A 26,943-nucleotide genomic window follows, 5' to 3' on the forward strand; every position below is an offset into this window, starting at 1 on the left:
TTCCAGAGTTTTTTAAGCTGAAAAGCAGATGATACATCTTCCAAAGAAAGGAATAAAGTCTGTCTCTCTGGCTTGGGCTTCAGTTTTGTGGCTTTGGGCAAGCAACACTCTCACTTTGTTCTTTAACTCACAAGTGACCTACTGTGAGGGTCAGCGCAGTAAAAACGACGGTGAACGGCACTGATGGCCTCTTCTTCTTCCTCTTTTTCTCCCCTGCTTGCTTCCACTTCCATCCACACGTTAGGTTCAACACTTATACAACAAGTGTGCAGTCTACACAGGTACAGTCATTCACATGTTACGCTGAACACAGGTGTGGAAGTATACTTCCTCTCTGTAGCATGCATCTGAAGGGCCTGTATCCAGGTTCACTTTTAAAATGAGCACAGCTACAGTCATTCACACAAACACGTGCACGAGGGTACAAACATCTGTACACTCGCACAGCATAATGTCTGAATTGGGCTTCTGTTCCACACACACACACACACCTGTTGTCTCCTCTGTATTGAATGTTACATTGGAAACACCCTGGGACAGAGACCTGTCTTTTCATTCTTTGTGATAGTGCCTTTGAGTGCTTATAGAGTTTCACATGTATCATCTTGTTCCCTGTAAAGCAGGGAATGTTTGCACCAGGCAAGCACGAGGACAGCATGGTCCTGTAACGCCGCTACCCGCTGTATGCCAGCTCAGCTGATTGCCTCTGAGCAGATCTAACTTGGGGGTCTCTGCCCTTCGCTTATGTAGCAGCCTTGCTGAGCCTGTACAAAACTGCCCCCACTTCCAGCCTTGCGGGGAGAACCCACCCACTTCCTGCCTCCGTGATACTGATCAGAAATTTGGGCAGGCAGACGGACACAAGCAGAGACTTGCTGCTAAGCATTCCCTCGGTTATAGCTGGAAGGGAATTTAGCCAGCCAAATGCTCCTCTTCTCGGAGGCAAAATGTCCGTCCCCCACTGCTAGGCAGACCCGGCTTTTTCTGCTCATGGCCCCTGCTCCCCCCCCACCCACCCACCCTGGCTAACTTCCCGCCTTGCAGACTCCCTGCATGGCTCACCCTCGGTTGCTCTTCCCGAGACACGACCCCCACCCGACTATTTAATCAGCAGGTCTGCCGGCCTTTCTGCCCAGCAGCGCTGGATTTAGGGACGCGGTTGTGTCTTAATCTCTTTCTCCCTTCATTTACCATCATTATTGGTATCCATCTGTCGGAAGATTTTTTCCGTCCGTTTCTCGGGAGTTGACTCATCTTCTGGCATCTTCATCACCGACGAGACCATTTTGTAGATGGCCTGGAGGGAAGGGAAAGGGGAGACAAGATCCTCGCACGGCTGCTGTCCTTTGGGGGTGGGGCTGGACCTCGGGGGGGCAGAGCATCTGCTTTGAATGTGGGGTGGTGGTGGTCACAGGTTCAATTCCTGGCAGCATCGCCAGGTAGGCCTGGCAAAGACCCTGTCAAAGCCCTGGAGAGTTGCTGCCAGCCAGAGCAGGCAAAACTGAGCTACCAAGGAAGCTGCCTTATACGGAGTCAGACCATTGTTCCATCCAGCTCAGTACTGTCGACCGTGACTGGTGGTGGCTCTCAGCCCTGGCTGGAGATGCCAAGAATGGACACTGGGACCTTCTGCATACAGAGGAGATGCTCTTACCCAGGAACGCACCTAGGCAATTTTGGCACCTGGACCATCCCCGGCATGAGGTCCTCCCCCTGACGCGAGCCCCCCCCAAACCTACTTTGGGGGAGTCTCCTGCAGCACTGAACCTCCATTCTTTATTTAAAATTTTCAGCCACCACCTGGCCGAGGGGTGAGTACAGCAGTCCTTCTCCCCCCAACCCGGAGGTGGCAGGCGGAGCGACGCTGGGCCTGTCCATTCGGCCCGGCATCTCTTTCTAACTGTGAGGCACACCTGCACAGGCATGGAGGGGGGGGCTGCCGGAGGCCCCCGCGGACCTTGGAGGCCATGGAGCAGGTCCCCAAGGTTTGGGGGTTGGAATGCCTCTGCTCTTAACCCTGGACTTTGGGGCCAAAGTCCAGGGCCTCCTCCACAACCCTGGGGGTGTGTGTCCCCAAATCCCCTTTAGACTATCCTGGGTGGTGTGGCTGCTATGCTTGGCTGCCGGCCTGCACTATGCCGGGCAGCCGAGTGTGATTGTGACCTGCGCTGGTTGCTTTAGAGACAGAGGAGGGGAAGACATTTGTGGGATGGGGAGATGTTAAGTTGTGTGCTGAAATGTTTCTGTTAATTTAATGCATATTTGCATAAATAGACCTGTTGAATATTCTTACATTCTTGTGAGTTCAGTTGTTGTTTGTGCCCTCAAGAACCCATGTGTTAAAAATACTCTGTGTGTGCCACTATATGTGTGTGTGTGTGTGTGTGTGTGTGTGTAGTGGGATGATGCTTAACTTGCAGCGGGGACAGGGGGCGGGGGCGGGGAGGCTCCAAAGGCCTTTAGGTCCAGGCTCCGAAATTACCTAGAGGCACCTCTGTCTCTGCCACAGTGTTATGATCTCATCTCCTAAGGGAAATATCACAGCAGACAGTGCTAATGAGTAGTCACCCATCCAAATGCAAACCAAGGGGAACCCTGCTTGGCAGAAGGGGCAATTCATGCTTGTTCGTCCAGCCCTCCACAGCCAGAATGGCCCACGGGGTTAACTCAGTATTAGGCAGTATGAGGACATCCAGCTTGGTTAGTAACTAGAAGTGGTTCGTGAAGTAACCTGGCCCCATGTTGTTTGGGGCTTTAAGGGCAATAACCAGCCTCTTCAACTGTGCTCAGAAATAAACTGGTAACCAGTGGAGAAGGAGCAGAGCCGGCACAGCCTGCTCTTGGGCCTCGGCTCCCCCACCCCAGGCCCCCCTCTTAGTGGTCACGTCTGGCCCCCTCACCTGGCCAAGGGACAAACTTTCTAGCGCTCCCAAACTGATGGCAAGTGGAACAGACTTGATTAAACCCAAGCAGCGCTTTGCAGAAATCCAGCCTTTTATCCCCCCAGAGGCTGTGTGCATTGCCTGGCTGAAAAAATTGGTAATTAACATTCAAAACATCGAGGACACTTTCCCAGGGGTGGGGGGTGGGGGTGGAACACAAATAAAAGCGGCAGATGGGAATAGTCTCTGCCTCTCCTCCAGCATCCCTTCAACGAAATTTGTAAATCTTCAGTTCTAGCTTCTCCTCCTCACCACCACCACCACCACTCCGCATTTGCTCTAAACAGTTTTATATTTATTTGTTTCTTTCTTTCTTTAACACATAGCAACATAGGAAGCTGCCTTCCACAGAGCCAGACCCTTAGTCCATCTAGCTCAGTATTGTCTTCATAGACTGGCAGCGGCTTCTCTGAGGTTGCAGGCAGGAGTCTCCCATGGAGATGCCAGGGAGGGAACCTGTCTGGGACCTTCTGCAGGCAGGTGTACAAATGCTCTACCACTGAGCTACGCCCCATTCCCTAAGGGGAAAACCGTACAGTGCTCACACATATAGTCTCCCATTCAAACGCAAACCAGGGCAGACCCTGCTTAGCCAAGGGGGCAACCTTTGCTTGTTATCACAAGGCCAGCCCTCTATGCAAGCCCCTAAGTGGTTCACAGTTTAAGAAGCACCTTGTATCTCCTTAGACAGGAAGCTGCCTTCTACGGAGTCCGACCGCTCGGCCTGAGCCTAGTCTTGGCTGCCTGGCGGGCAAGAAGCAGCTCTCAGGCACAGGAGGGTCTTTCCCACAGAGCTTTTGAAGCCCTTTGGACTCGCATCTCCTCTGGAATGGAGGGGCTACGTTCACATATCAGCCAGATTTGCCTCGAAGTCCCTGCAAGTTATCAGGGAGCAGCTCACTGCGTGTTAGAGTCTAGCCCGGTTTATATCTGGGGGGGAAACCCCCCACTTTTTGTATTGGTCTTTTGGGACAACTTCGAGTTTGCAGTAGAGCTTCCCTGTCAACTCACAGTAACGCCTGCTGTGTGTAAAAGTCCCTGGAGCTGCTGCCGGGGATTGAACCTGGGACCTCCTGCATGCAGAGAAGCTGCCGTTCCAGTGAGCTACAATGACCTTCCCCTTCCTCTGGGGAGAGAGAGACTCAGGTCCAGTAGTTTAGATGAATGCAACAGCAACAGCAGCAACAGCAGCACACAATTTGAGTTTTTCACTGTGCTTTAGAGAATAGCCTGGTTTACATCCTGGGTAAAAAAAAAATTGCACCTTTGGTGCAAGGATACAAAATGAGACATTCCAGAGGGAAGTAAAAGACTAAAACGGGTCCCCCTGGTGTTGGTACACTGCGATGCAGACATGCTGTGCTACCCTCCCATCAGTAGAGGGCACTACTGAGTCGCATGGGAAGCCTACCTAAGAACAGTCTTGTTGGTGCACCATCAGACCAAAGGTGCATGTTGGCCAGCATCCTTTTTTCAGCAGGGGCCAGGAGGACACCTCTGGGAAGCTCCTGAGCAGATTGTGAAGGTGGCAGCATCTAGTATACTGTCTTTGAACAACGCCAGAGGCAGTGACACTGCTGCCCTCCATGAACTTGTGTAACCCTTTTAGAAAGCAAGTGGCCACCACCTCACCCTGTGGCAGTGAATTCCAGGAGCAGGTTATGCTTTGCGGGGAGAAGAACTTCCTCTGGTCGGTTCTGACCCTCCAGCCAAGCACCTCCACCCCGTGGCCTTGAAGCATTCTGAGCACACCTTTCTCCACACTATTCAATGTAAATGCACAATTTGATCCAATATCCTCATAGTCACCTTTTTGGCAGACCAAGCAGCCGTTTGCCATCTCCCCAGGATGCCCTGTCCAAGTTTGCCCTCTGAGGAGAAGGCAACTCGTCCAACCTGCATCCCCACCAACCGGCCCACCATCCCCTTGACTTCCTGAGAGGTTTTCCTGGGAAATGCCTGCCACATGGCTTTGTGTTTCAACACTCCCCATTTCTTGTCCACCAAGCAAGCACTGGAAGAACAGACAGGCCTGCTGGTGGCCAGAGGAAGCCATAAACAGTCCTTTGTGTGGGCAAGGAGCAGAAAACCAGCTGCCACCTCTTCCACCAGAGATGGACAAGTTGCTCTTTGCTGGACATTTTGCGGCTCAGCCTGAACAGGAAGCGGCCGCAGGTTCTGCTCGGACGGGCCACCCACCAGGGGAAATAACCCAACTGCTCTTGGGGGAACCTCCACATTAAGCCACCCACCTATAAAAAGCCACCATCCCAGGTGCTCCCATTCCTTCCTCTCAAGGACACAGAAGAGCTTTAAATTATAAATATCCAAGACCCAATTAGAAGGCTCTCATCCACCCATACGCTGTTTTCCAGAAACCTGGGCTTCTTTTTGCATGCTACAGGGAGAGCTTGCCCTCCTCTCACAGGAACAAAGTGGGTGCCTGAATAACATGCGGGCAACAGAACTGTGTTTAATGCATCTCTGCAGGGAAACAAAAGGTTTCTGAAGAGGTAGCTTCTGTTTCGAAAGTGCCTGCCTGCAAGTAAACTGAAGTGACAAGGAAAGGAAGGCACAGCTCTTGTCTCTTGAGTAAAGTAAAGTGTGCCGTCAGGTCGGTGTCAACTCCTGGAGCCCACGGAGCCCTGTGGTTTTCTTTGGTAGCATGCAGGAGGGGTTGACCATCGCCTCCTCCCGCACAGTATGAGATGATGCCTTTCAGCATCTTCCTATATCACTGCTGCCTGATATAGGTGTCAGTGGAGATTTGAACTGGCAAGCTTCTGCTTGTTAGTCAAGCATTTGCCCACTGTGCCACTTAAGGTCGTGTACCTCGAACACTTCTACAAATGAGGGGATTCGGGCAGGAAAGCTCCAGCCAGCCAACCGCTTGGGCCTCACAGGCCTGAGCAGAGGACACTGCCTTAACAGCAGACATCTATAAATCCACTTGCCAACTCCCCAGGGGCGAGGGGCCCCCAGCCCTCTGGAGAGCAGGACACCCAGCACCACACAGATCTCCCCCAGGGGTGTAGCTAGGATTGAGCAGATGTATTCAAAGAACCTGGGGTCCCCAGCTCCACCCCTCCCTATTTTCTCCATTATCTCCCTCACTCCGAGGGGCTGTGGCAGAGAGGAGCAAACACGGCCCCCCTCTCCCCTAGCTATGCCCGTCTCCTCCCCAGAGATCTCACTTCCACTCCCCTTGCTGAGAAGATAAGGAAGAGCAGGCCTCTTATCTTCTCAGCAGCAGGAGAGGGCTCTCACTACTTCTAACTGCCTCCATTTCCCAGTGCCAAAACCTGCTTCCCTCCTAAGCCCTCTGCCTGTGTGCAGATCTGAGGGAAGAGAGGGAATTGGTGGTGACCACCCATCAGGTCTGGCTTGTGAGCTAAGCCTAAATGTGTGGGTTCCTGCAAATTTCTGCAGAGTCAGAATTGCCAGCTCTGATGGGCAGTGGCTCTCCAAGGTTTCAGAGAGGGGTTTTTGCTCAGCTTGATGCGGCTTGAGCTGAACATCAGAACAGCCCTGCTGGGTCAGGCCCAAGGAGGCCCATCTAGTCCAGCATCCTGTTTCACACAGTGGCCCACCAGATGCCTCTGGGGAGCCCGCGGGCAAGAGGTGGTTGAGGGCACGCCCTCTCTCCTGCAGTTGCTCCCCTGCAACTGGTATTGAGAGGCATCGTGCCTCTGAGGCTGCAGGTGGCCTATATCCACCAGACTAGTAGCCATTGATAGACCTGTCCTCTGTGAATTTATCAAAGCCCTTCTTAAAGCCTTCCAAGCGAGTGGCCATCACATTCAGTGGCAGAGAATCCCATCGATTAATTATGTGCTGTGTGGGAAAAGCACTTCCTTCTGTTGGTCCTAAATTTCCCAGCCTTCAGTCTCATGGGATGACCCCTGGTTCTAGTGTTGTGAGAGGAGGAGGGAAATTTCTCTCCACTCTCTCTGCTCCATGCATAATTTTAAACAGCTCTATCATGTCTCCCTGTCGTTGCCTCTTTTCCACACTAAAAACTCCAGATGCTGTAGCCTTGCCTCATAAGGAAGCTGCTCCAAGTCCCTGATCTTCTTGGTTGCCCTCTTCTGCACCTTTTCCAGCTCTACAATGTCCTTCTTAAGATGCAGTCACCAGAACTATATGCAGTACTCCAAATGTGGCCACACCATAGATTTATATAAGGCCATAATATTATAATATTAGCCTTTTTATTTTCAGTCTCCTTCCTAATGATCCCTAGCATGGAATTTGCCTTTTTCACAGCAGAGTTCACACTTTCAACAAGCTGTCCACCACAACCCCAAGATCCCTCTCCTGGTCAGTCACTGACAGCTCAGACCCAATCAGTGAATATGTGATGTTGGGTTTTCCCCCGCCCCCAATGTGCACCATTTCACGCTTGCTTACACTGAACCGCTTTTGCCATTTTGTCGCCCACTCACCCAATTTGGAGATATCCTTTTGGAGCTCCTCACAATCTGTTTTCGATTTCACTGCCCTAAATAGTTCAGTGTTATCTGCAAATCTGGCCACTTCACGGCTTACCCCAACTTCTAGATCATTGATGAACAAGTTAAAGAGCACTGGTCCCAGGACAGATCCCTGGGGGATCCTACTTCTTGCTTCCCTCCATTGTGAAAACTGCCCATTTATTCCTACGCTGTTTCCTGTCCTTCAGACAGTTACGGATCCACACATGAACCTGTCCCCTTATCCTTGGGACCTTCTGTATGCAAAGCAGATGCTTTACACCAGAGCTAGGACCCCTTTCTAAGCAATCTTGCTCTGCCTTGTGTACACAAATGAGCAGCAGGGGAACAAAAAGGAACCAATGATGCCAGAAAGAGGCAAACACAGGATATCCAACCTCATCTTTGCCACCTAACAAGCATGTGTGTCCGCACATGGCAGGTGAGGGGCTTAATTCTCCACAACCTGTCCCTCAGTTGGGCTTCCTTCCAGACTCAGAGCCCAAAGCAATGGGCTGAGGAGGGGCGAACAGCAAAGCATAGAAGGGCTGAATGCCCCCCCCGCCGCCCTTTTGCAAATGCAGCATTCCATGTTTTCATGCCGTCTGATTCAGTATTTCATGTTTGCCAAGTCATAGTTCCCTGAAGGGTGGGGGGGGAAGCAAAGAGGAGAAAGGAGCACTGGAGGGGCACACTCCACGCTGCAGCTCTGCCCCCCCCACTCACCGTCTGCCCCTGGGCACGCCTTAGTTCCCTCACCTGCAAAATAGGAATAAAGCGACACCCCTCGGAAGATTGTCAGGCTTGACAAAACCAAACCTGTCAAGCCCTCTGCAAATGTAACGGATGTTCTAGAAATGATTAATAATGAACTCCACTAATGGCATGCCAGAGATTCTCTCAAGAGCCTCTGCAAATTATGGGCCTAATTTTTCATCAAAAAACGTTTATCCGGGGCTTTTGCAGACATGGCCAGGATTAAGGGCTCAGGTCTTGCTTCACCTTGTGATGGAAAAACCACGTCGGAACAGCAGCCAGGCTGCTGCTTCCCTCTCCCAGAGAGTGTCGGGGGAGATGGACCGGAGTCCGCTGCAGAAGGCAGGTGCCTGGGTGGCTGGAGCCTGGGTCACAGGGGGGTCCGAGGGGCCACCACCTCACACCCTATACCTCGGCTCGTCTGTTGTTGTGCTTGCTGATTACGCTGCCATTAAAAACAGCTCTCCAATCTCCTCCTCTAGACCTGCAGCATCATGGCTCGGAGAGTGACAGGAAGAAAAATGAGCCACACAACACCCACAAATGCCGAGAGGCCAAAGAGAAGCAGGCAGGCAGGCAGGCAGCAGGAGCTGCTGGTCCTAAGGAACCTGGGGCAGGGGGGCCAAAGGAGGCAGCGTGGATTGCTCCTCTCTTTCCGGTGCTGCCTGCAGGCCGGCCATTCGTTAATCGGTGTAACCAACTCTTAATCAGCAAAGGCCAATTTTAATTAGGGAGGGGAGATTTTAATTAATTGGCAGGACTCTGAGCTTCAGGGCTTCCTCGATTATGTCTTGCCAGAACCTTGACTCACCTAAGGGGCTTCCCTCCTCTGAGGATGAGCACTCCTTACTCTTACCCCTTCAAAAAGGAAACACCCCACGTTGTAAGAATGGCATTTGCAATCCAGTAAACCCCTGGGGTGTCTCCAATATCACACACTGGTGAGAGATTTCTCCAGGGAGAAGGGCCACAGGTCAGTGGCAGAGCACCTGCTTGCAAGCAGAAGGCCCCAGGTTCACTCCCTTGCAGCATCTCCAGGTAGGGCTGGGAAAGACGCCTGCCTGAAACCCTGGAGAGCCGCTGCCAGTCAGTGCAGACGAAATGGGACTAAATGGACCAAGGGTCTGACTCGATACAAGGCAGCTTCAAGTGTTTATGTTTATCAGGAGCCTCAAGTCAGTGGTTTGCATGCAGATGGTCCTCAGTCCAAGCTCCAGGTAGGGCTGTAAAAGATCCCTGTCTGAAATCTCAGAGAACTGTTGGCAGTCAGTGTAAGCAGGACTGAGCTTAGGTGGACCAAAGGTCCCCACTCTTCAGATGTCAACACAGGTGTGCGTGGAAGAGCCAGAGCGGCCCCAGCTTACCTGCACGATTTCCAGCATCTCCTCCCTGCTGATGTAGCCATTCCCGTCGAGGTCATACATACTGAAGGCCCACATCAGCTTCTGCTCCAGCTTCCCCCGCGAGGTGACGCTCAGGGCAATGATGAACTCTCGGAAGTCGATGGTGCCGTCGCCGTTGGTGTCGAAGGTGCGGAAGACGTGCTCGGCGAACTTGGAGGCGTCGCCGTAAGGGAAGAAGTTGGCGTAGATCTTTTTGAACTCCTCCACGTTAAGGATGCCCGTCGGACAGTCCTTGAGGAAACCCTTGTACCACTCCTGGAGCTCCAGGTCTGAGAACTCCGTATTCTCACGGAGGTCTTGCAGCATCTCCGGACGCAGTTTACTGTTCTGCTTTCCCATGGTGGAAGAGGAGCCTTAAACTGAAGTGCAGGAAGGAAGAAGGACTTCAGGGTGGAAGAACTGCCAATCAAACAATGTGTATATGCGCACTAGCATGTGTGTTCGGGCAAGAGTTCTACAGTTCCCTCTTCCCCAAGCAAGAGCGCAATGGCTCTGTATTATTAGTCTGAAATTCTGCACACAACCATGAGCACTAGGAACTTGCTTCATTTAAAACAACACACAAATCTACTTTTTCAGGGATCCAAATTTTGTGCTATATTTCATGACAATTCAGCATCTGCAGGATCCGCTGAAAAATGTAGTGTGTCAGGATTGATAGAAATCATTGTCAACAGAGGCATGATTCAGTATGTTTGGCAGAATTTCATCACTGCTAAGAGTGGTTAAGATGCTCCAGACATAGACCTCAAAGCCAAGAGCATCCCCCCACCCGACATCATGTCACTCATGCTGCCCCCCCCCGGTTTTCTTGGTTTCTGTTTTTTAAAAAGGGTTATGAAAGAGAACAGAAAGAGAGGATATAAATGGTACCCCTTAAAGCACCACCAAAATCCCTTTAAAACTGAAAACAGCTATACAATCCTGTTATAATATATATAGGGAAATACTTAAAATCAAAACAAATAAGTTTGTAGCTACCCTGATTTAATACAGACTTAAAAGTTACATGTACAGCATAATTCACACCAAAAATCTGAACTGCAGGCAGCACAAATGTAGGTGGGGTGGGAGAGAGGAGGAGCAACCTGAGCTGTCTCCTTTGGTGCCCCCCCCCCCGCCGCCCAGCTCATTAGGACGAGTCACTGGGAGGATTCCTTCAACCCTGAAAGGATAGCTGGATGGGGGCTGCCTCAGAGGATGGATGCCGCCCCACACCCACCATGGTGAATGTCCTTCAAGTCATATTTCTCCCACCATCCCAGATCATTTTGGAAGTGAAGAGCTGTGTGGTTATTGCATGTGTCCCTGGGTTCTTTGAATGAGTTCCTAAGATCGCCTATCCCACTCATCTGCCAAGGAGCATGGGATGCATTTATCTATCAATTGTTTCAAGTGTTTTTACCCACCAAAGGCAGTATAAGAATTAAAAACAAACCCTTTCCTAAACAACAAAAATGTGACCAGATAAAACAAAACAGAAACAGCATTGAAAGTAGGAGTCTCCCTCTGAGCCTGATTCCAGCCCACAAATGTCCAGAAATGAGCTCACAGTTCTTCCACACACAAATGCACGTCTGGCGAGCTCTCTTTGCTACAGCAGCCTAACTGGGTGTCATGAACCCAGCCGTGAGTGAGTTCATTATCCAGCCTCTTCCACACCACGGTCTCCAAGCCTGCACAACAGTCCCGGCAACAGGCCAGGAGGGGTTAATTGAGTGGAGAAGTGCTCGACTCCACTCCGGAGAAATGCTCCTTTCAATTTTTCTGCTCCCCAAGCCGGGTGGCAGAGCCTGGGAGAGGCACCCTGGAGGCACTCAAGGCCTCAGTCGGCTCTGGCCCTTGTGGAGCAAGTTGCTCTCTGGGAGCTCTCCAAGGTGCTGCGACTCAGACTGCCTTGCCTCACCTTGCCCTGCAGCAGCCAGGATGGGCAGAGGTGGGAGGATGGAAAATGAGCCACAGGGGCAGTTCCCCCCCCCCACTCTCTCGCCCATCCTGGCTGCCTCTCCCTCACCTTGTGCTAAGCCCAGGTGCCCAGGCCGGTATTCACTGGGTTAACCTCAACTGGGTTAACGCCACGGCGAGGGGAGAGAGAGAGAGGGGCAGCCAGGAGAAGGAGAGGCGAGTGGGAATTAACCGTGTCTGAGGCTCGTTTTCCACACACCCCAGTCCTGCCCAAACTGGCCGCCACACATTCCCAAGTGTTGTGTTTTTTTTTTAAAAGGCACAGCCTAATATATAACAAATTGCACGAATCTAACCCTGACATTACCGAAGCATGAAGAACAGTGCCAGGATTCAATTCTTTCAAGAAGGCACCCCAGCGGAAGTTGGTAAAGGGTGCTTGGGGTGGTGGGTGCTGTTTGGGCATCTGTGGTGAAGAAGACGCCCCGCTGAGAGTTCTGCTGGGTGCGGCTGGCGGGGCAAGGCTCACCCAAGGCCACGTACATGCTTTGAAATGTTGGGGGCGGGCAGCAAGGCAGATCCCCCCCATCCCCACCACTCAGTGCTTCCCCACTGGGCAAACCTTTTTAACAACTGGGGTAAGGCAAACACGGCAGCAGATCTGTTCATTCCCCCCTGACCACACACACACACCCCACCGTAACAGAAGGCCATCCCCTCCTTCTGCTGCTTGAGCACAGCAGTAGCAGCTCATACGAATGAGCCAGGGAGGCAGCAAAGGAGGCCGCTCGGGCAGCGCCCCCCCCTCCCGCCCTGCCCAAGAGCCTCACTGCCTGCAGGCTGGCCATTCGTCAGGTAGGGCTAACCACCAGCCTGCAGGCAGCCCAGGGGAGAGTAGAGCTGCTGATGGGAAGCAGAGGCAGCTGCGCCTCCTTTGGTCCCCCCCCCACCCGCCTGGCACATCAGAATGAGCTGCTGATGGTGCAGAGGATACGGCACCCTCATCACTGAAGAGGAGCATACACCAGCCATCGGCAGTGGCTACCAAGTGGCTGCTGGGGGGGGCGTTTGGCCCCATTGTTTGCGAAGGGCCCCCGGAGAGCTCAGGAAAGGTTTTCCTTTCACCAGACAGAGGGCTGGAGAGGGTAGATTGCAGGGAAGAGCCTTCCCAGGAATTAGCTGGGGCAGTTCAGGCCTGCTTAAGAGACAGACTAAGAGCCCGACAAAGGAGATCCCCCCCAAGGAGATGCTCCCATCCTCAGCAAAGCAGCCGTTGACCAAGAGAGTTCTCACAAGTCACACCTCCTGCCTCAGCGCCATGCCTTCTCCTGAGCCAGGCCCATGGGGGCTCAGCACCTTTTACTCTGACTGGCAGCAGCTCTTCAGGATCTCAGGCTGGAGTCTGTTCCTAGCCCTACCCGGAGAGGCTGCCAGGATCTGACCCTGGGCCCTTCTGCATGCAAAGCAGAGGTGATGGCCCTGGCCCCATCCTCTCCGCGCTGTTCCTCTTTTCGCCTCACCTCCCTCCCTAGACTTTGCTTTAAACTATGTCCTACAAAATCTCACCACCTCTGTTTTGAGCCAAAGCTCAGCTCCAGGATAGTTGTGGAACAGGGGGTCGTGATAACAGCGCCTCCGAACACGTGCAAAGTGCCAGTCACACACAGTATAGAAGAGAGCATGTTCTCTTAGCTACTGGTGTGTCTTTTACTGAGGATGGAAAGCAAGAAATCTGCACAAGGGTGACTCTTGTTTCCATCCCTGGCCAGACAGGATCTCAGGCTGGAAGCTATCAGATGATTCTGGCATTTGAGTGAGGCGGCTGGGCGGGGGGTGGGGGGGGAGCCTTCCTGAGCATATTCATTTCCTCTCCATCTATTTGGTGCCTGATGGAAGCAGCTGCACCATTTTTCATACAAGCTCAGCTGCACAAGGAGAATGACAGCACAGATGCAATTAGGTCCGCTCCAGCTTCCTGCCCAGAAATGCAAGGCACCGTTTGAATGGCCGAGGCCCAGCACATGGCCAAAGGCTTTCTTTTTTACAAAAAGAAAAGAAAATATCTTTAAGTGAAAGGAGGGGGCTCTCTGAGAACAGGGGACCTGCTTCCAAAGCAAGACAAGCCCTAAGGCAAATGGCACAGCCATTGTGCTGACCCCACTCCACACACACAACTGAGGAGGTATGTCCCCCAGTCCCCTACAATCTGTGGATTGTACAATCAAGGCAGTACGGAAGTGCATAAGTCCCATAAGAACGTAAGAACAGCCCTGCTGGATCAGGCCCAAGGCCTATCTTGTCCAGCTGTTTCACACAGTGGCCCACCAGATGCCTCTGAGAAGCCCATAGGCAAGAGGTGAAGGCCTGCCCTCTCTCCTGCTGTTGCTCCTCTGCAACTGGTATTTGGAGGCATCCTGCCTCTGAGGCTGGAGGTGGCCTACAGCCACCAGACCAGTAGCCATTGATAGACCTGTCCTCCGTGAATTTGTCTAAGCCCGTTTTAAAGCCATCCAAGCTAGTGGCCACCACCACATTCCAAGGCAGAGAATTTCATAGATTAATTATGCACTGTGTGAAAAAGTACTTCCTTTGGTTTCATTGGATGACCCCTGGTTCTAGTGTTGTGAAAAGAGGAAGAAGAAAAAAATCTCTTTCCTCTCTCTACTCCATGCAAAAGTATACACCTCTATCACTGGAGATAGAGGTATGGAGATGGACCACGGAGGAGGTCTGTCTCCAGTTACCGCCAACTCGTTTGGTGGCTACACAGAGTCTGACACAGTGCTGCGGCACACTGAGTCAACACTTTCACTGAGTCGACACTTTCACTGAGTCGACACTTTCACCGAGTCGACACTTTCACCGAGTCGACACTTTCACTGTCGACACTTTCATTGAGTCGACACTTCCAACGAGCTGTCCACCATGTTCCCAAGATTTCTCTCCTTGTCAGTCACTGACACTGATCAGCGTATATTGGAAGCTGTTTTTGTTTTGTTTTTAAACCAATCCACAATTGAACTTGTCCCCTTATCCCATGACTGCTAAGTTTATTCAAGGGCCTCTGTTTGGGAACTTTGAACTTTTGAACTTTGTCAAAAGCTTTTTGGAAGTCCAAGTATACTATGTCAATAGGATCACCTTTATCCACCTGCCTGTTGACACCTTCAGAGAACTCCAAAAGGTTAGTGAGGCAAGACTTGTCCTTGCAGAAGCCATGCTGGTTCTCCTTCAGCAAGGCCTGTTCCTCTATATGTTTAACTATTTTGTCTTTAAATATGCTTTCAATTAATTTACCCAGCGAGGGTTAAGTTAACTGGCCTATAGTTTTCCAGATCCTCCCTGGATCCCTTTTTGAAAATGAAAATTACATTAGCTACTTTCCAGTCCTCTGGTACAGAGCCCAATTGTAGGGACAAGTTATATATTTTTGCTAGGAGATCAGCAGTTTCACATTTGAGTTCCTTAAGATGTGAAGGAAGTTAATTTTTAGTTTTCCAAGACAGTTTAGAACATCCTCTCTGGTCACCTCAGATTGACCCTCAGCTTTCAAGCCTGAGATGTTCAGTTCCAGAGCGAGTACTGTATATGGTCAGTTTCCTCCTCCGTGAAGACAGATGCAAAGAACTCATTCAGCTTCTCTGCAGTCTTCTTATCCTCGATAATCCCTTTCACACCCCCATCATCTAAGGGTTCAACTGCCTCTCTGGCAGGTTTTCTGCTTCTGATATATTTGAAGAATTTTTTGTTATTCCCCTTGACACTTGTAGTATATGCTCCTCAAACAGGGGCGTAGCCATGGTTGGGCGACTGGGTTCAAAGAACCTGGGCCACCACCCCTCAGGGGCCATGCCTTGCAGCCTTTACACACACGCGTGTCTGACGTCAGATGCGGGGGTGCTGGTTTAGCTCCTGAGCAGGGCCACGCAGCCCCGTTCGGGAGTTAAATGACCAGTGCTTCATTCACAACGCAGCCAGGAGTGGCTCTTCCCTGCCTTAGAGGCAGGGAGAGCAGCTTCTGGCAGCGCTGCGAATGCAGCACTGGACACGATCTAGCTCCTGAACGAGGCTGCGTGGCCCGAGGGTCTCATCCACATACCTCTCTGCCTCTTAGCTTCTCCAGGTCAGCCACCTTGGCTTCAAGGGAGTGAACCTGTTCCCTGAGAGCCTAGAGCTCTTTGCACAGCGCATACCCCTGACTTCTGCCCCCGCCCCCAGGCATATAATCATACTTGCAACACTCCGTGCAATACAATGGGAAGCACCCCTCACCTGCTGGCATTCCACCTTCATAATCAGTTTTACTGGCTATTTAGAATATATAGAGCTTGTTTAGTTAAAAGCTAGGTCTTAGCTGCAGTTGTCAGCTAATTAAAGGTTTTAAGCTCTGTCCTCCAAGAAAATTACCAAGGTGGGGTAGTACTCATCTTCTCCTCATGCTGGGTGTCTCCTTTGTGATAAAGAGGGACCACTTGTGTGGCTCCTCACACACATCCCGCTAAACTCCACACAAAATTCCTTTGATATCTGTTAGCAAACTCCTGTTCGCAGAGATCCAGGTAGCAAAGCTTCCCTGGTCTGAGCCTTGTTTTTTCAAGAGCTGCTTCCAAACTGAGCCACCTCAGGAATGTTTTCCCAGTGTTTTCCCATTCATTCATTCATTCATTCATTCATTTGCTTGCTTCTTTAGGAAAGAAAACAGGAGTGTGCTGCCTCCCCTGATCATAGTCTTGTTTTCTCAAGAGCTGCTTCCCACTCTTCCCCAGTTCATTTACAAGAGGTTCCTGAAGTACACCTCTCAGTTTGCTACATTACTCCAAAACGCTGTTAGCTGAAGAGTCTGCTTGGCTTTCCTGTCAGTTTTGATGGCCACGGGTGCCCTGAAGCCTCCTCCATGCTGAGCATATCAGTTGCAGTCCTTCCCTTGAACGAACCCCATCCTGCCAATAGCAGCCAGTCCTAAGGAGTCAGGCGGCAACCAAAGGAGGCAGCTCAGGTTGCTTCTCTCCCCCCCCCATTGACTGTGCAGCTCTACCTGATGAATGGTCAGCCTGCAGGCAGAGTGAGAGAGAGAGAGGAGCAACCCAAACTCCTTAGGACCAGCTGCTACTGCATCCTGCAACCAAGGCCAGGGGGAAATGCTAGGAAAAAGCTAAAACCCAAAAGGACGCAGCCGATTCCTGCAAAATCCTTGTCCTCCAATCCTAAACCTACTTCCAGCTTCCAGGTCCTTGGGAACCTATGTGCTCCAAACGGCCAGCACTCCAAAGAGCCCAGCCCTCTTCATTTGGAACGGATGGCAGCAGCAGAGGTGGGAGAGGGGCGACCCCACTGAGATATTAAGTGCTAGGCTGGAATTGTCTCTGTTTTTAAACCCACAGGCACTGGGGTGCCTTCTCCTCTTTCTTCTACTTGTTCCCATAGGCCGGGAAAATGATCACTGGATTCTCCTTGGCTGCATGTAGGTGGAAATTTCCCTCCAGCCTTTATTTCCCTTGTCATCTTGCCGTGGCTGCATTGATGGGGTATTTTTAAACTGCTCTTAGCGGCACTGATACTTCCCTCTGAAAGTGCAGGTTTGCCTTAATGAACAGTGAGCTCTGCTGAGAGCAGGGATGGATGGGGTGGGGTGGGACACCCGTTTCCCCTCTTCGGAGCAGAACCCAAAGAAGAACCATGGGGAGGAGGTCCTGCATGCTCAAGGAGGCACAGTGGCTGGGGGGTTTTGTGGGGAAGGGGTGGGGGTGGGGGTTCTCAAGCTGTGAAGGGCAATTCGCGAGGGGGGATTGTACTCCTTTCTCCACAGGCTGCCCCACAGCAGGCCCTCCCTCCTGCCCCACAAGTGAATGGAGTGAGGGGGGAAAGGGGTTACAGACCCAGTGCCCGACTGAAGGGGTCCCCACCTTGGGTCTCCCTCGTTGTTGGGCTACAAAGGTGGTTGGGGGAGGGAAGCCATTTCTGTCCCAGAAATCTAATAGGTGGGGCAGAGCTCGCCCACCCATACATGCCTTTGGCCCCTTCTGTGTCCCCTTCCATTCCCACCCCCCAGCCCCGGTGCTGCCACTGGATCATTCCCATTGACACGCCGCCTCCAGGTTCAGAAGCAGGACGCCTCAGAGTTGCAGGGGAGCAATGGAGGGGCAGGGGACGCCCTCCTCAGAAGATGCTGGGCTAGGGGGTTGATTCTGGTCTGCTCCTGCAGTGCTCTTCTTATAGTCTTAGGAACAGAAGAAGCTGCCATATACTGAGTCAGGCCCTTGGTCCATCTAGCTCAGTATTGTCTTCACAGACTGGCAGCGGCTTCTCCAAGGTTGCAGGCAGGAATCTCTCCCAGCCCTATAAAAAAAATCTTGTCCTATTAAAATAAATAAATAAATAAATCTTGTCCTATCTTGGAGATGCTGCCAGGGAGGGAACTTGAAACCTCCTAGATGCTCTTCCCAGAACAGCTCCACCCCCTGAGGGAAATCTCTCACAGTGCTCACACTTCTAGTCTTATTTAAAATATTTATATACCACTTTCCAGCAAAAAGCTCACAAAGCAGTTGACATAGCTCCAGGTCTGAGGGAAATGGTCCCCTGCCCCAAAGGGCACACAATCTGAAAAGAGGCACACAAGCAACAGCCAGCAAGACACTCTGGCTGAACTGCCTTCATGCAGGTTGATGCTTTGGATGCCAGTCACGATTTATTTTTATGTATCACCACCCCCACCCCCACCAATATAAACCACTTTTCAGCAATAACACTCACAAAGTAATGGTAATGGTACTGGCTTGTCCCCACGAGCCGGGGGGTGCCCAAGCAGGCATTTCGGATGGCTCCTCTCTCTCCTGCCCCATGCTGGAGAACCCACACTGCCTCCCTGGGCACCCTGCCAGCCCGTGTGAGGACAGGCCATTACTGAGAAGTAAACAGAAGGCAGGGAGGTGGAGTGGGGTGAGGGACCCACTAGGGCCCGCTCCAACCTTGCTCTGCCCCCGCCCGCTTGAGAAGCCCTGGGCCCCTTGACTGGAAGCAGCTCTGCAGGTCCCAGGCAAGGAGAGGTCTTCCCCGGCTCTGCTCCACAATAATTCCCCTTTTCGCGGGTGCTGATGAGGATTTAACCTCGGCCGGTCTACAGGCCCAGCCACGGCGCCAAGCAGAGGGCCCGATGTTGCTGGGGACCTTCCTGCGCTGCTTGTGGAGACATTATTCCAGCCACTCACGGAGTCGGGCTGCTGAGCTAGATGCACCTCTCTGGGTCTGGTCAGATCCAGCTGAGCTTTCCTTGCATTCCCGTGGAGTCAAACAACCGGAAATATTTTCTTTCTGGCCCTGGAATCTGGAGGTATTGGGAGTGCTATTGCATCCACTCTTTCTTCCCAGCGAATTATACCCAAAGACAACAAAACGCTTTGTACGCTGGAAAGTGCACTCTTTCTGTGCCAACTCAGACGAACACATTGGTCTTTAACAAATGCCATATCTGCCAGCAAACACTCACAATCTTTCCTACCATACGAAAAAAAAATTAAGCAAGATAGATCGCCTTGGAAACACCGAGAATGTTCAGAAACATGGATATGTTTGCCGTCAGTTCAGCAAAGCAGACTTCCGTGTTTAAGGGGCCAGGAACTTTCTGTCGACCAGCTAAGGACGCAGGGCAGAAGAGGCGATTTTGGAAGGTTCTGGCGCTCCTCACACAATAGGCGGGGAAAGAAACAGCCATGGAAATCGCCCCTCCTAGGCAACTCTGAAAGGTGCAGCAGGAGAAGAAACCAGGGTGTGCGGGGGCTTCCCCGGAGGGGTCCTCTGAGGAAGCCCCCACACACCTCGGGGCCCCAAGCTGGAAGAGCACTGCTTCAAAATGCAGCGTTTGTGTTGGAAGCTTGAGCAGAAGTGGGTCAGCTCCCTTTTGAGAGATTTATTTTCAGCAAAGCGAAGGACACAATCACAGAGACTGAGACAGAGAGAGACACTTCGCTCAGTTCATTAATATTTCACTGGCCCTTTCTAGCAGCGTACGCCTCCAACTACAGTCCCAATGATCAGAGGTGTTCTTTTTTTAAAAAAAAAAAAATCTCTTATATGATTCCAAATGGTCCTGTCAGAGAATTCCCACTTTTGTGAGGATTCTGCGGGGTTTTTTTTCTGTCTGCAAGGATTGGCAGGCAGTGCCCTTGGCTGAATACCAGCAACTTAAACAGACGGAATTGAGGCCTTTTTGCTCTGGAACCCAATGCTGGCTGAATGGCACCACCTAGTGGACAGACAACTCAAAATGCAACATGCCTCTAAAATCCATGACTCTAACCTACTTCACAGGGTTGTTGTGAGTAGAAACTTAAGCATGTAGTACACCGCTCTGGACTCTTTGCAGGAAAAGCGGGCTATAAAATGTAAAATAAATAAATAAAAATAAAATCTCCTCTCATGGGCCCTCTCTCTTGTGCCTACCTAGCGATGGGTAATCCGTGGTGCTCAGCCATGAACCACACCACCACTTTCAAGACTTTGGGGCCACAAGTACATGGAATTGTTATTGCCTAGGAAAGTGATTTGCATCCAGCCAGACCATTGAGGCATCTGCACCGACTGGCAGCAACTCTGCAGGGTTTCATACTGACACTTCCCAGACCATAGGAACATGGGAAGCTACCATATACTGAGTCAGACCCTTGGTCTATCTAGCTCAGTATTGTCTTCACAGATTGGCAGCGGCTTCTCCAAGGTTGTAGGCAGGAGTCTCTATAGGAGTCTCCAAGCCCTATCTTGGAGAAGCCAGGGAGGAGGGGACTTGGAACCTAGATGCTCTTCCCAGAGCGGCCCCATTATCCCCTCAGGGGAAGTTCTCACAGTGCTCACACTTCTAGTCTCCCATTCATATGCAACCAGGGCGGACCCTGCTTAGCTAAGGGGACAAGTCATGCTTGCTACCACCAGACCAGCTCTCCTCTGGGCATCGCCTAGAGGTGCTGCCAGCAGCTGAGCCTGGGACCTTCTACAGGAAAAGTAGAGGCTCTTCCACTAAACTACGGCCCTTCCCCATCCTTCTTTTAGGGCCAAGGATAATCTCAGCTCACCTCTCCTTTCCCCTCCTTTCCAACTGGTCTTTTAAAAGTTAACCCATTTACTTTCTTTTTCTCTTGCCAGGCGAGGGCAAAGGGTGGCCGGCCCACCACCATGTCAGGCTCATGACGAGGGTGGGCGGGAGAGCAGCGGCGGAGGCCCCAGGGGGGGAAGCTTTGGAGCCCCCCCCCAGGTGGAAGAACCTGGGCCCCCAGGTTCAGGCCTAAGTGAACCCCTGATTGCACATTCTCCTTTTTACCACATCTCCAGCTTCTACCCATTCTGTCCCCGTATTTGCATCACATACAACAAATCCTGTATTTTGCTTCATTTTAAAAAAAAGTTTCTAGACCTCATGGTTGCAAAGGTAAGGTTCCTTCCCAACACACCATATAGAAAACAAATGCTGACAGACCAGAAATAGTTGCATTTCCTAGAGGCTGGCATTTGCTGGGTCCCTAGATGCTGGAAATGCATTATATTTGCATTTGCAATATATTTGCGATATTTGCCTTTCCTAGATCCAAGGGCCCAGACACCCATGCCTATGGGAATTTTCCAGCTCAGCTTCTTTTACGAATGCCCTGCAAAAGAGCTTCAATGACATCTCTTCTTGCAACCACTCCAGACCTGCCTCCCTCCGCTGTCCAGGATGCCCCCCTCTTAGCGACAATCCAATACTCACCCACAAAAGCGGAGACGCAGGCAGGAAGTCCAGGCACTGCAATGAGAGAATTGAAGCAAGGTTGCTTAACAGCAAATTGCCCACTCATCCCAAGACACCGGATTTTGACCCATTTGCTCCCCATCCGCTCGAGAGCAGTAAACTCAACACACACATTTACCACAGGGCTGTGCCCTGCACCAGTCCTACGGGAGAACAGTGGGAAGGAAAGCAGGATCTCAACAGCCCAATATCTTGCCTCTAGGGCTACTAGTACTAGCTTGTGCTTAACCACTTCTCCTTGGGGCTGAGAGCATGACTGCGTCTTGGAAGAAGCGGTCACAAACTGGCAGCCTCTGGACCAAATCTGGCCATCCCTGTCAACACTCCCTCTCCCTCTGTCCTGTTTGTGGTCCCTAAAAAACGGTGCAGGGAAGCGAAGAGGAGAAGCAAGCAGCAACGTAAGAGAGAGCGAGAGAGAGTGCATGGGGGGTGGAGAATGTTGTTGGGAGGCTCTTAGAGCATCCCTCCCATTCCCTCTGTTTAAAATGGACTGCTGGAGATTTAAAAAACAAACAAACACAAAACCAGCCTGGCTGGAGCAGACTAATGATGCCTCTAACCCAGCATCCTGTTTCCAGCTGTGACCAGCAAGATGTCTCCAGGAAGTCCACAAGCAGGGCCTGAGCCCCACAGCACCCCTTGCAGAGACTAGGGAGAGCCCAAGATGGCAGATGCCTGTGTGAATACGCATGATGTTCGTAGGAGGAGGTCCTGAAGCAATCCCTTGAGAGCATCTCTGAGCATTTAAATTGCTTACTGGTGTCCACTTCACTTTTTGAGGGTTAAATCCACGAGCAGATTCCAGTAGGAATCTAGGATCCTGCCCACCAGGACATTTCTAGGCAACGTTACATAAAAGAACCATCTCATCGAAATCTTCCCATACAAATGCATTCGCTTCTTGTGCACGGCCCCGCATGGATGCTCTTAGCATCGGTACCGGATGCTCTGTGGGCATCCACCCTGTGAGGCAACTGTCTAAGACAGAACGATGTGGTAGAATGTGGATACCATTCCAGGCTGCAAGTAAGAAGTGGTGTTTTTTAATGTTCTCTCTTGTGGTGGTGCGGGCGGGGGGGGCACCTCTTTCCATGTAAAAAAGTAGTATATCAGGGGAAAATATTTAGCATAGCCTCTCTGATGTGTTAGCTTAAAGGTAAAGTTGCGTCGTCGAGTCGGTGTCGACTCCTGGCACCCACAGAGCCCTGTGGTTGTCTTTGGTAGAATACAGGAAGGGTTGACCATTGCTGCCTCCTGCGCAGTATGAGATGATGCCTTTTAGCATCTTCCTATATCGCTGCTGCCCGATATAGGTGTTAGCTTACTAGATGCAAAAAGGGTGGTGATTGTTTTTTAATGGGGGGGGGGACACTATAAAAATATGACCCTCCTAGTCCTGCGGTCTGAAATGTTACACACAGAATTCTGCCCCCTGCATCTACCCCATTCTTCAGCATAATATCTAAAATCAAAACCACTTTATTACAGCCAATGACCAGTTTAATGCAAAATATCATATATAGAAGAGAATTGTGTTACATAAACTAGTATTCTTAAGATGAAACTACTAATATCTTATCCACTGTAATTATTTATCAGGTAAGTCTATCACATTATTAGCATAATGTTGAATCTTCTCTCAGCGACCATAGTGGGCCCCTGGCAATAATTGCAAATAGTTTCTGCTTTGCGAAGACTGCACAAACAGGACTGTAAAAGAAAATAAAAATCCCAGACTTTAAATAGCATCTGGGTTTATTCCAGGGCTTTCAGGAACATTACAAGCACCTGACCTGTTTATTGATCTCAAACTGTATTAAAAATATACATTACTATTAATGAACATAGTACAGGAGTTATCAGCTTTGAACTCCCAGAAGTTGCTGGACCACAACTTATATAACCTGCAGGATTTGGCCTTTGTGGCTGGGGAATGATTATGGGAGTTGTAGACTGGTAGTCCAATGACATCTGAGAACCCAAAGTGGGACACCCCCACCACCACTTTAGAGCATAAGCAACAACACAGCAGGTCCCTGCCTCAAGTAGCTTACAATATTTGCCATGTAATCCAAACGTCTGACAGGGAAGTACTCCTATGGAAGAACTCTTCCCAAGAGGTCTGCACTTCCTCCCCCTCAAAAGGACAGGATAAGAACTCCCAAGCACATAAGGGAAAATATTGCATCCCTTTCCGTACCAGAAACCACGTACCAGTAGCCAGCACTTGATTTTTAAGTACCAGTCCTATGCAAAGAGGCTTCTGGTCCCAGTCCATCTATTTCACACCCCAGTATGCAAGAGGCGAGCCTCTTTCCTTGGTGAGGAAAACTCTGGCTTCCATCTTTTGCATACTTACCTGTCAGTAAGCCCACGGAATGCAGTAGGAGCTACTTTTGAGTAAGCCTGCATAGTTCTGAGCTGCAATTCCCCTTTCAAAAAATGGAACTGGCAGAAATGGAGCAGAGACAGAACCTGCCTCTCTCTCAAAAACAATCTACCTTACAGATGGGAGAAGGTGCTGGAAGGAAGGAGCCCGGGCAGAGCAAAGCGCCATTTCTGGCACCAACACCCATTTTCCTACCCTGCAGAGATATCTGGCCTCTGGTCCCTCTTCTAACCCACTGCACCCGGGATCCTGACTTCTGAGAATGGCTTTGACGTTCTTTTCTGCATGCAATCCTGCCTGAATCCACACAACCGTTCTTAATGTATAAAATGGAAGAACATAAAAATCACCTTGCTTAATCAAGCCAAAGCCCACCAGGGCCAGCATTCTCTCTCTGAGAGCGGTCTCTCTGGGAAACTCACAATCAGGGCATGAAGATTATGACCTTCCCCTGGTGCTTCTTCCCAGCACGGGCCCATAGGGGATACACTGCCTTTGTACATGGAAGCTTGAATAAGGTGACATGACTAATGCCTGTCATTAGGCTTATCCTGCTAACCCAGCACTTCGCAACCTTGGGCCCTAGATGGGCCCCCAGCCTCCCTCATGGCTGTTGCTGGTGTCTATTTTATGTTTCTAGGAGCCATTCCGTTTGTTTATATCTACGTAAATCACTTGGGGGACTTTTGTTGAAAAGCGGTATTTAAATATTTGTCATATTCGTTTTATTCAGTTGCTGAACAACTCCCATTAATCCCCTATCAAAGGCCACAGTAGCAGGGGGCGATGGGATTTGTAGTCCAACACCATCTGGGGACTCAAAGTCCAGAACCCCTGATCTAACCCCTTCTTAAGGCCATCTCAACCAGAGGGCCATCACCATATTTTGTGGCAGGGAATGCCATATATTAATTGTGTCAGAAGTGTTCACTAAGGCCCCCAAATGTGGCAAAGACTGCAACCTCTGTGGGGCAGGGCCTTTGTATACTGTTGCTCACGCATGATAAAGAGCCATGCACCCTGGTGGCAACATTTAATTTCATCCAAATGACAATCAGGACAGACCCCAAGGAATGCAGGCAGACAGGCTTCCTCACGGCACGTTTTTTCTCTGTGGAATCGCCTTCCAGTCCCTGGAGGCTTGCAGGAGAAGGGGACCCAGAGGTCCAGCCAGCCAGGGTATCCCCGGCTGCCTCTGCTGCTCCTGCGGCTAAGGTTTTTTGAGAGGCAGGGATGTCCACTCATGTGGAGAGCAGCGACCAGCCGTAGCTGCCACCCCCACCCACAGAAGGACGCAGCTAAGCTGGAGCAAGAGAGAGAAGCACCCATGAATCCAAGCTTGGGTAGTGTGCGTCCAAAAATGTGGGGGGGGAGCAGGCTTCTCTCCCCCCCCACCCACCCCTCTCCCTGGCATCTGCTGTTTGGAGGACACTTTCCCTCTCGCCACCCCCTGGTTCCTGGGCTCTCCCTATCCACAGTGAGGTGTCCAGCAATGTGTGGTGGCTCCCTGGCAGGGGGCCCTTCCGTCCCAATCAGACTGGTGCCCCCTCAACGGGACGCCCCTCAGTCCTCCCCACACTGCCCCCAGTACAAAGCACTCATAGTATAATGAGGAATCAATTATGAATTATTGCAACTCACCAGTAGAAAATGGATGGAAATCGCAGAGGCCAGAGGAGAAAGACTCCCCCCCCCGACCGTTCTCTGTGGGGTGGAGAACCTCCTGCCCCCCCCACTCCATTGCAATCCCCAGGTGCACCCTCCCCCAAAGTACACTGCTGAACCTCATTGCCATTTAACCAGCACCAATTTTGAGGCAAATGGCGGGGGGGGCAGGCTGCCCCCAGCCCCTCTTGCTGGCAGAGGTGTGTGTTCCCTGCACCTTGAAGGAGAACCCCCCCCCCCTCCAGGAAGACACTCCCCACTCCAGCTCCCCTTTGCAGAGATCCCTCCTTTACAATTGACAAGCAACTCTCTGACAGACATGGGGGGGGAGAGATGAGAGACCCCCCCACCCCTTCTTTCCTCCCCCCCCCGCTGCTGCACCCCCAGATTGGAGTCCCCACCCCCAGACTCACCCTCCCCTCTTCTTCCGCCGCAAAGGGCTTCCCCGCTTCCTTGCAGCGCTGCCAGCGAGGCTGGAGGGCTCCCCATCGGAATCTGAGCGAGGGAGGGAGCTCAGCTCAGGCACACCCAACGAGGGCAGCGCGGAGAGAACGGGGGGGCCCCTCATCTGACACCCCCCCCCATATCTATCAGTTCGTTTCTTGTCAATTGCAACTGCAAATTCGCAATAGATTGCGCAGGGGTCGGGGGCGGCATGCCCCCCCTCTCCCTCCCCGCTTCTTGCAAACTCCCCCCCATCATGCAAAAGGGGGAAACCCTCCTCCTCCTCCCCCCCTTTTAGGAACTGCAACTTCCTCCTCCAGCAGATTTGCTGGCCCCAAGGAGGCTAGTCCTCCGCAGCCGGTGTGGTGGCGGGGGGAGCGCCAAAGGAAGGAGGCACAGCTGCCTCTCCTCTCCTTCCCGATTGTTGCTCCTCTCTCTCTCTCTCTCTCTCTCTCGCCCCGCGCGCTGCCTGCAGGCTGGCCGTTCGTCAGGTAGATCTGAGCTCTACCTGTCGAATGGCCAGCCTGCAGGCAGCGCGCGGGGCGGCGAGGGAGAGGAGCCAAGGGGGCCGCTGTGCCCCCTTGGGCGACGCTTCCTGGCTTGACCAGCGCTCCAGTCTGCAGGGTTGCTGCCCTCGGAGAAGCAGTTGCGGCGGGCGGGCGGGCTTCCATCCTACCTGGCTGAGCCGAGCCGGCGGAGAGTGGCGGCTCCGGCGGAGGTTGCGCCTGCTGCTAGGCGAGCGCGGCCAGCTGCATCCCTCGCTGCCTCCCGCCCTGTCCTGTCCTGTGTCCTGCCCGCCTGCTGCTGCTGCCGCTGCTGCCGCCGCCTCCTCCTTACAGCTGCTCCATCCAGAGCGACCCGGCGCTGCTGCCTGCCAGGCTTAGCCGGCTGGGGCTCCTGCAAATGCAAACAGCGCGGGGGGGGGGGCGTTGGGCAAGCAGCCCCCAAGCTCCTCCCGGCGGGGCTCCCCAGGCCCGCCCCAAAGCCGAGCTCGGCGCGGCCCCGCCCCAGCGTGCGCCCCCTCCCCCAGCCCCTCACCCAGCCGGCAAGCCAGGCGGCCGGCGGGGCGCCCCCCGCTCCCCAACCCCGGCACACCCCTCGTGCTCAAGGCCGGGGTGGTACAGCCCGGCGGCTGGGACTAAAAGGCGCTCAGCCTCCAGGACTCGGAGGGGCGTTTTGGCCGCGGGAG

General features: G+C 52.0%; 1 protein-coding gene across 4 annotated transcripts in view; it reads right to left on the minus strand.

Moving 5' to 3' along the window:
- HPCA (hippocalcin) overlaps window positions 1–26,735 on the minus strand; it is a 32,476-nt gene extending 5,741 nt beyond the window's left edge. Inside the window, exons 1-4 of one of the 4 annotated variants that reach the window (XM_053267796.1) lie at window positions 26,431–26,734; window positions 21,215–21,250; window positions 9,535–9,932; window positions 1,192–1,297 (exon numbers count right to left, since the gene is read on the minus strand). In XM_053267796.1, coding sequence (XP_053123771.1) covers window positions 1,192–1,297; window positions 9,535–9,912 — 484 coding nt within the window. In that variant the 5' untranslated portion in view covers window positions 9,913–9,932; window positions 21,215–21,250; window positions 26,431–26,734. Of the gene's footprint in view, window positions 1–1,191; window positions 1,298–9,534; window positions 9,933–21,214; window positions 21,251–25,723; window positions 25,861–26,430 lie in introns of those variants that run through there. The other 3 variants (XM_053267797.1, XM_053267798.1, XM_053267799.1) reach the window with 3 other exon arrangements.
- Window positions 26,736–26,943: the final 208 nt, after the last annotated feature.

The sequence above is a fragment of the Hemicordylus capensis genome, chromosome 7 (assembly GCF_027244095.1).
Source record: "Hemicordylus capensis ecotype Gifberg chromosome 7, rHemCap1.1.pri, whole genome shotgun sequence".
Taxonomy (NCBI): domain Eukaryota; kingdom Metazoa; phylum Chordata; class Lepidosauria; order Squamata; family Cordylidae; genus Hemicordylus; species Hemicordylus capensis.